Here is a 9,111-nt window from a genome sequence, read left to right as displayed (position 1 = left end):
CCCCCTCCCCCCATCTCTCTTTTTTTATTTTTTTAGGGCGGGTTCTCAGGGTTTGTGACCCGGTGGGGGACTTTTTCTAACCGGTTGAACTACCGCTAGGATGATGCACCCTGCTGGTGCAATTGTTGTTGGTTTTGTTTCCAGATTTTAAAGATCCTCGTTTTGCTCATGCTTTGTTAACGTCACTTGTTGGAGCTGGTACTGAAGAGGTTTAATTTGGAGGCTGGGTAGAAGGTGGGGTAAGAAAACTTCCAGTGCTGGGACACTGACTTGGATTTGTGCAGGGTGGGAGGTGGCACCGGTTACCGATCTGTCTGGTTCGGTTGTGGCCATCATGTATCTGCTTAGAGGCCTCTTTTTCCCCACCAGTGGGCTGTGTGGAAAAGGCTGTCACGGGAGGAATCCGGCTGTTCTCACAGCGGGGTAAAACAGCCTGACGGGCAGGATGCTTCCCCTAGCCTGTTGTCCCGTGTGCCTTATAAGCTACGAGTTCATCTTTCGTTGGCTTCTGAAGAGCTGCGCTTCTGAGGTATCAAATGGCAGTCGGGGATCATAGGCAGCAGTGGTGTAGAATCAGTTATAAGTTCTGCTGAGCTGCCTCTTTTAGAGAGAGGAAGTAACTTAAAGACTTGTGGAGCTTTAGCAGCATGTCAGGAAAATTTCATAGGTAATTTTCATTCTCTTCCTGCTCCTCGGATAAGAAAACAGCTTATGTTTCCTGAGCCTAGTGCTGTTTGTGAGGTCTGCGTTTACTGCGGGAAGTGGAAGTAGTGCAGTGCGCTTACAGCGTGTCTGTTGTACACCTCCTGATTTTTCTGGATGTTCCTTCTTGCTCTGTGCGTTAGGGAGGTTTGTATTTCCAGTTACACTTGTGCAAGGGGCAGGTGGATGAAGACGCAACTGTGTAACTTGAATTATGTAGGTGACCTGGCTGACACTGCTGAGTTACCTTGTACAATAATCAACCTGGTTCTGAAGTGTGGACCTTTGACTTATTTTTAATTATAACCTCCTCTGCCAAAGTCAGTGTTTTATTCGCACATTCTTTTTTATATACACTTTCCCCCATTTATAGGAATGCAGTAAAGTATTTATTATAGTTAAATCTTTTAGTGAGGGTCTGCTGAATGTGTTCCCTTTCACCTTCCCTCAGATTTGGCTCCCATGTATATAATAGCTCAGAATTCATCAGGAGTGAGAGAACATCAAGTTTCTTGAGTTTAGTATTGTTAACATATAAGAGAACAGAGAATGTTGTTTGAAAAATTAGCTAATAGATAGAATTCTAAGTTCATCTTACTGATGTCTTAAAACCAATCTTCCTTTTCTGAACCAAATCAAATTTCTGCTTCCTCCTAGAAGATTCTCTAGGTATTATGGTGGCTGCTTTTCTAAGGGGCACAGGATAGCTTGTCCAGATTTTTCTGTAAAATAGTCTTTGAAGAGATGGAAAAAAAAAAAAGAGGTCAGAGGTAGGTGAACAACTAGTCTATATTAGACCATGCCTCTCACAGAAAATTGATGACTTTGATGGTCAAAATTCACTTGATTTCATTTAGAAGGCTGGTGAGCTGTAGCCTTTGGAATTGGTTGTGAGTTCGTATCCGTCCCTTTTGCAGAATAGAAAAAGTGTCTTGTCATCTACTTGGGTGTATTTATACAGGCAGATTAAACCAGCACTTAAACCGTTATATTAACACCTCCTGTATTAACAAAGAACCTCTTGCAGTAAATTTGATCTAAGTTTAGAAGGATTACTCATGAAATAATTTTTCTTGTAATTTATTTCATTTTATTCTTAGTGACTGTTGCTGGGCTAAAGAAGGTCTCCTAAGGATAGTGTTCTTTAATCTTCAGAGATGTCAGCTGTTGCAGGTAATCCACAGTTAGTATTCAAAATGTTAATTTTGCTGTCTTTTAGCTAGCAGACACCTGATGTTATTGATTGTTACGTATTTCTATTTAATGTATGCAGAAAAGGCTTTGGAGTCTATGTTATTATACTCCAGGTTTGAGGAAAAAGTTCCTCTACTGGATAACTTTTATTTCTTAGGTAAAAACTAAAACAAAAGCAGGTTAGTCAAGGAAGTTACTTGGTTTTCAATATTTTGAAAATATGCTTCATATTCAAAGATGCTTTCAGCTCTTTCCTGATGAGTAACGGTGGGCATTTAGGAAGACTAATGTTCCGATTTTGTGCCTTTTCTTATGAGGATGTCTTTTTCTATATCACACGTTTTTGCTTCCGTACGCGGATTATCTCACATCTGCTGTGCTTGGACAAAAATCTCTTTATTATATGCAGTGGGGAAGCAGAAAGACATTTCTTCTTACGCTTTTCGGAGCTGGCTCTGAAATATTGCTACATGCTTGGCATGCTGTGGTGTGGGTTAACTACTCTCTAAAACCTTGGGGACTGGATTCTAGAACACAATCTGTAATTCACACAGATGCATATTAGGATGTAAAGAGGCAAATGCCTGCCAAAGATTCACTTACGTAACCCAAGCTTTTGGGGAGCAGTTGCTTCAGGTTTTTCAGATCTGAGGAATGGTTTGTCAGGAAAAGCTTTTGTCCTCTGCATTCAGACCTTGACATTCAGCAGATCCTCTGATCCTGCATAGGAAGGAGATCTGGGTGCGTGAAACACGGCTTTTTGCTGGAATCCCTATTTCCATCTTCAGAGAGCATTATTTGCTGAGATTATTGTTGTTTCTCACATGTTAATGCTTTCTATTAAAAATGTTCTAACGTGCTCACCTTGGGATTGCTTGGGGTGCTCATTGTTTTCATTGCAGCTTTTACATCAGGGCAGATACAATACGCTTTTTGCTGTTTAACATGTGTCTGCCAAAAAAAAAATAATTTTGAGTGTTTCTCTGGAGAGGCACTGCTTTTGAGAAACTGGATTGTACATGTTTTTTTTCTCTATTAATCCACACAGGCAATGATGGTGTTGCGTATCTCTCGTACACCGTATTGGAGGTGACAATTTACAGGATGCTTGTATATATATGAACTCATATAAGAAAAATGTCACTAGGCGTTCGCTAAGTATTTGTACATGGCAGATACAATATTAGATGCTATAATCTTATCAGTGGGCCTTATCAGTCAGGCTTTCTATTTATCTAGATGGCTTTGAGTTGTGTTTAATGTTGATTGTTCTCAATGCACAAACTAAAGAAATCATCCTTTAGAACTGGAATTAGCAATTTACTGTAGTCTCTCTTCTGCCTTCACCTTGCTTTTTGCTGCAGTGCTAGAGGAGGTGCTGGTTTCCATTGAAAATGAGCTGCAGGCAGTGGAGATGCAGATACAGGAGCTTATGGATAAACAGCAGGAGCTCATTCAAAAGAAGACAAGGGTACAGAGTCTGATAAAGCAGTCCTCAGGAGACTTGGGGGCAGGCGGAAGTAAAGACACCGAAACCTCAGCCGAGGCATGGAACAAAAAAGGTTTGCAGAGTGAAATTCAGATATTCTAACGTAGAAGTAAACTAGAGTTTTATTTGGATAATAATAGTTTTCCTATTTCGTTCAGCTGGGCGACCTGCCGTCTGAATTACGGAGGGTAACGTTTGCACTTAACTCCCTGGACATTCCTAAATGCTGATCTGAGTTCTGGGCAGAATTATAACAAGAATGGCATTTTATAACCACTTTTATTTACTTGTTGCAAAGTCGATTGATTTGCTGTAAATCTGGGTCTATTGCAATACTTCTATTCCCTGTTTATTTATGTTCTAAAAAAAAATAACTGGGTATTTTCAGGATTTGATAATGAGAGTCACTCTCAAAGTTACTTCTCACCGTCTTTGTTTCTCCTTGCTTGAGCGGGTAGGAAGTTGCTTGTGTCTGCCATAGATTATGTAGCCCCACTGTCTTACCAAATGATGCAGCTTCCATGGATGCTGACTGCCAAAAGTATGTAGAACACATTCGTACGGTAGAGTTAGTCCTAGTGGCAAGTGCCCCGTGGTGGTGTGAGGGCTGCTGTTCTTCTGGAAGCGCTGTCTTTCAAGTGTACTCAGTAACTGGTGGGTCTTGACCATGTCATGCCTAGCCAAATCCAATTCAGATCTTGTTATTATTTTTTCCTCTCTTTTACTTCACTTGTAATTTGGAAATGCGTTGTTTCTGCCTGTATCTAATGTCTTTTCTTTCCCCATCTCTCTAATTATTTTTGGCTTTTTTTGATTTTTAGTCTAGTTTTTCTTGATTTTGTAGTCTAATCCATATTTGTCTATGCTTGAGAAAAGTATTATGCATGTATAAGAATACCGATACATTATAATTGCAAGTTGATGATGTTGAACAAATCAACTTATTTTGGGTGACTTTGTGTCTAAATTCTCTCCTTCTATGCTTTGAAAACTAACATCTTTGCAATCAGATACTGTGTACATGTTGAAAAAGAGCAGTAGCTAAGTTTAATCTCAGTATAAAGCTCACTGAAGTCAGTGGAAGGCTTCTCTTGGTTTCAGAGAGCATGAGGTCTTAGCTGTGATCTCTGTAGATCAGGAAGTAATGTCACCTCAAGTCTCAAAGTTAATTCTTGCATTGCATACGGTGTAGCTTGGAGTTCCCATATTTTTTCTGCATTTTAAATTTTAATAATGCAAAAATGGTTAATATGCTTCTTCATGTATCTGAAATGTAAGTTTTTACAGTATTAGCTCTTTAAATGCTGCAGTCTTTAGCTCTTTATTGAAGAAAATAAAAAAATATTATAAGCATGTTGGGGAAGTTTAAACTTTCCCCCACCTTTTTTTTTTTGTTTTGGATAAATGCTTGTCCTCTCTGGAATATACAGAAAAAATGGTAGCCCTATTTCAGTATGCTATTTGTAATTACTGCATTTGTGTGATCAAAGCATTTGGGCAACGTAGTAGCGAGACTATTGTAGGGCTCAGTGTCTGATTTCACATATTTTCAGTGCGGGCTTCTCATTTCCGTTTAATTTTGGTCTAGTCAGTTAACTTGATTATTAGCACCTTAAAGCTCTTCATCTGCTTGTGAGTTTTTACCATTCGTTCACATTTATGTGCAATGAGTGCTTGTAGTCTGGAGGTGGATTGTATTTTACGTTTCGTAGGGTTTTCAAAGGTCCACCTTAGAATCTGCTTTATATATGCCCAGGTTATGTGTAGCTTTTTGTGTGCCGTTATTGAATCTTGGGACACTTCCCCAGATCTAAAATTTTGTTGCTTCCAGATTTAGTTATTGTATATGTAAATTGCCTGTCCTTATGTTTTAACTTAGTTGTAAACTTGGTGTTTGGTTTTTCCCTTAACAGATTTTCCATGGTATGAGAAGATAAAAATGGCGCTGCAGGGAAAGTTTAAACTCCAGAAGTTTAGGTCCTTGCAACTTGAAACCGTAAATGCTGCAATGGCAGGGAAGGATATATTTCTTGTCATGCCTACAGGTGGTGGAAAGAGCCTTTGCTATCAGTTACCAGCTGTCTGTTCTGATGGTAGGTAAGGGAAGAAAAGGTCATGGATAAACTATTGGACTTATTTTTTCCCTTTTATAGATATTTGGAGAATGAACATTATATTGGTGTGCAATACCACATGTATGGGGAAAAAGAGCAAAGAATGAGAAGAAGATTTACTAGAAATATTTGCTTTGCTCTCTTACTTTGTCTTCTCTGAAGAAGCAATCATGGCTTTTAAATAGATGTGGCTTTTACATGTGACTTAGATTTAAATAATTTATCTAGTTCCTTTCAATATGTTATATTATTGAACACTGAAGGAACTTTTGTCACTGTTTGTCGCTGTTCTTTTTCTTTCTTTCCCTTTTAATTCAATATACAGACTGTAAATTATTGAAGCATGGGTATCTGTTATTTTTCTGTTCCACTCTGAAGTTTTAGCTTCAGAGTATTTGGGAGAGACTTTGCATATTAATTTTTAAAAGTAAGTATTCAGTTTTAGTTTTTAATTTTGTGGGGTTTTTTTAAATAATCCATCCAACTGCGTTGAGGTTTACTTATTTATGAAGACCAAATTCACCAATCCTAGCATTGCTTAGTTGTGTTGTAAACAAGCACCTCATGACAGAGGTGTGAATCCAGCCTTCTTTGCTTGTATACTAGTTCTTGTAATTGTGTTGCAGTTTAACAGTTCGTGGTTTAGATTCTAAGAGAAGGTGCATGTCACGGGCGGTTGATAAGAAGTATCCTTCTGGGACCTAGAACTCACTTATCAGGTGTCTAGGAAAGCGGCCTGCTACCGCATGTGAAGCTTAAGCTCGCGTTTAGCGTTTTTCTTTCAGAAAAGGGCTGATGCATTAGTATGAAGTGTTAGAGGAGATGTTTGGGGCATCTAAACTGTTTGGTTTGCTCAGTTATTGATTGTTGCAGGTTTCACACTCGTGATATGTCCTCTGATATCACTTATGGAAGATCAGCTCATGGTTTTGGAACAGCTTGGTATTTCTGCAACTTTATTAAATGCCTCAAGCAGTAAGGTACGTTTAACTGTCAGGTTGTCGTGGCTTTTGTGGAGTTATGTTTCAGTGTCTTGCCTCTGTGTATGTAGTTTATGAATACTGAATGAATGGCATGGTTTTATCAGCTAATGCCTTTCTATCAACGGTATCTTGCCAGCTACATGCTGTGATAGGGGTAATGCGAGTGAGTATCTTGCGTTATTTTTTTTAATGACTAGAACACATGTAAACCAACACCTTTCATGAAATAAATAGATTTCATGGGGCTATTTAGAGGATATGAACTACCTTTGGCTGGTGCGTGATGGAGATTTTTACTCTGTTTCTAAACACAGGAGAAGATTGGAGTAGGTAATTTTTGTCCACTAGAAACAGGTTGCGCAGTACAGGCTTTTATATATATAATTATTTATCTGGCTTTAGGATTGTAATTTGTTTGATCCAGAGGTCAAGAAGCAACTTTTTTTCCCTAGTCTGTTATTAGTCAGTTGCTTTTATACAGTGAAATGTACTTTCCTGCCTACCAGGAGGTCATGGTCATTAACTTGCACATGATACTAGTTCGTGGCTTGATGCAGTGTGCCAAACTTGGAGCCTCCTTTGTGGTAGAACGCTTTGAAAACCCAGTAATAAAGACCACAGCTGTGTATGTGTTTAAAAAAAAAAAAAAAAAAAAAAAAAAAAAAAAAAAAAAAAAAAAAAAAAAAAAAAAAAAAAAAAAAAAAAAAAAAAAGGCACACTTACAGGACCGCAGGCATGTTTGGTACATTATAGTTTATTGGGAAAATGCTGATACCACATGATGAAGCAAAGACAGATATTCAGTAGATTACTTTTTCAAGGTTCTGTGACAGATTTGCCGAGTATTAAGATTAACATTTTGTATATAATGATCTTCTGCAAAGACTTACAGTAGTGGTAAATACTGTGTTACTGTTTATCCGAGTTGCACTAGGCAACTTCAGTGTGTCGTCCTAGTTTGTTAGCCCCTGATTTCTCCTTTTGTTTTGAACAGGAACATGTGAAGTGGGTTCACACTGAAATGCTAAACAGAAATTCGCAACTGAAGCTGATTTATGTGACCCCAGAGAAGATTGCAAAAAGCAAAATGTTCATGTCGAAGCTGGAGAAAGCCTATCAGGCAGGGTGTCTTGCTCGCATTGCTGTTGATGAGGTCCACTGCTGCAGTCAGTGGGGCCATGACTTCAGGCCTGGTATGCTGCTTAGAAATCCAGTTTGCAGCGTTATGCAGGTGTCAACAAATAATGAGTTAGACCTGAAATAAAGCCGGGTGCTTTCTTCATGTGTTAAGTAAATACTTAGTGTATGGCAAGTACCTCTGTTAGCTCAAGGACTTTAAATTTAAATCGCAAATGACTATATTCTTGTCCAGGAGCAAAGTTTGTGCAAATGGGGGTGATTTCAATGTAGATTTTGCTGTCAGTATTCTGAAAAATACTAACATTATTTTAATTGGAGCTTAATAAAATGAAAGTTTTGGGCTGCCATCTGTAATATGGACAATACAGCCATCTCTAATCTAGAAGTGAAAAAGTGTCGTTCTGTACACCGCTCCCTAACGCTCTGGGTGACAGGCAGAACGTTGTGTAAATTCACGAGATAGATATATTTTAATTGCTTCTAAAGCAAGTGGAAACAAATGCCCTTGACTTGCAGGGAAACAAAGTGTGCTTCAGTTTGTCTCCTGTCTTGTCAGTTGTAGAAGACTGTTATTTACTGGTTACTGGGTTTTTTTCGCCTTTGAAAGAAAGTCTGATTTGAAGCGTTAGTAACTGCAAAGTCAACCTTTGCAGTTTGGTTAAAAAGTGGTATTGGAACAAGAGTCGTGCCAGTTAAATAGGCAACGTGGAATTCAGATACAAACCTGTGGCTGCATTTCTGTTCTAAGGCAGCAAGTGACTGTCAGCACTGAGCCTTTAAAATCTCTCCTTAGGACAGTCTGGTTTATGTATCCAAATTTCACATGCTTGTTTATTAGCAAAGCTCTTTTTACTGAAAAGCCATGTGTCAATACAGACCTGCAAAATAACCTGGAAGCTGGTTAATGCAATGCCACTTACATTTTTCTAACTTTTTAGGAACTTCTATTTCGGTATGTTTTGCCATATGAATTGTGACTGCTTCTATAAAATTCAGTTAGAAGAGAAAGCCTTTGTTTTGATAAATACTTAATTTGAGTGTATAAATTAGTTCTGTAGTAAACTGATCAGTAATAGATTTATTGCTGTATTACCCCATTGAATACTATCTACATGAATGCGGTATGAGAAATCTTTTTTTTGTTTTCTTGCGTAGACTACAAGTCTCTTGGTATCTTGAAAAGACAGTTTCCCAACGCTCCCTTGATTGGATTGACAGCAACTGCTACAAACCATGTTTTAAAGGATGCTCAGAAAATTTTGCATGTTCAGAAGTGCATTACCTTTACTGCATCTTTCAACCGGCCTAATCTTTACTATGAGGTATGTTTTATTACCTGTTCATTTGACCGCATCACAGCCTTATTGTCTTCTGTAAGTTACAGTTGATGAATTTGAAAATATATTTTCATTATTTTTTTGATTATATATAGCTTTTTAACTGCATGCTGGTGGTGTTTCATGACTTCGTCTTGCTGAACTTCCCTGCT

General features: G+C 38.3%; 1 protein-coding gene across 1 annotated transcript in view; it reads left to right on the top strand.

Annotated features, from left to right (window-relative positions):
* Nucleotides 1-3,200: 3,200 nt before the first annotated feature.
* The window catches only part of RECQL (RecQ helicase-like), a gene marked incomplete at its 5' end in the record, with an annotated part of 13,512 nt that continues 7,601 nt past the window's right edge, over nucleotides 3,201-9,111 (top strand). Inside the window, 5 exons of the mRNA XM_010140878.1 lie at nucleotides 3,201-3,458; nucleotides 5,299-5,478; nucleotides 6,373-6,479; nucleotides 7,477-7,675; nucleotides 8,778-8,944. Coding sequence (XP_010139180.1) covers nucleotides 3,201-3,458; nucleotides 5,299-5,478; nucleotides 6,373-6,479; nucleotides 7,477-7,675; nucleotides 8,778-8,944 — 911 coding nt within the window. The remainder of the gene's footprint in view (nucleotides 3,459-5,298; nucleotides 5,479-6,372; nucleotides 6,480-7,476; nucleotides 7,676-8,777; nucleotides 8,945-9,111) is intronic.

This window comes from Buceros rhinoceros, unplaced genomic scaffold (genome assembly GCF_000710305.1).
Source record: "Buceros rhinoceros silvestris isolate BGI_N320 unplaced genomic scaffold, ASM71030v1 scaffold40437, whole genome shotgun sequence".
NCBI lineage: Eukaryota > Metazoa > Chordata > Aves > Bucerotiformes > Bucerotidae > Buceros > Buceros rhinoceros.
This window is presented reverse-complemented; position numbering and strand designations above follow the sequence as displayed.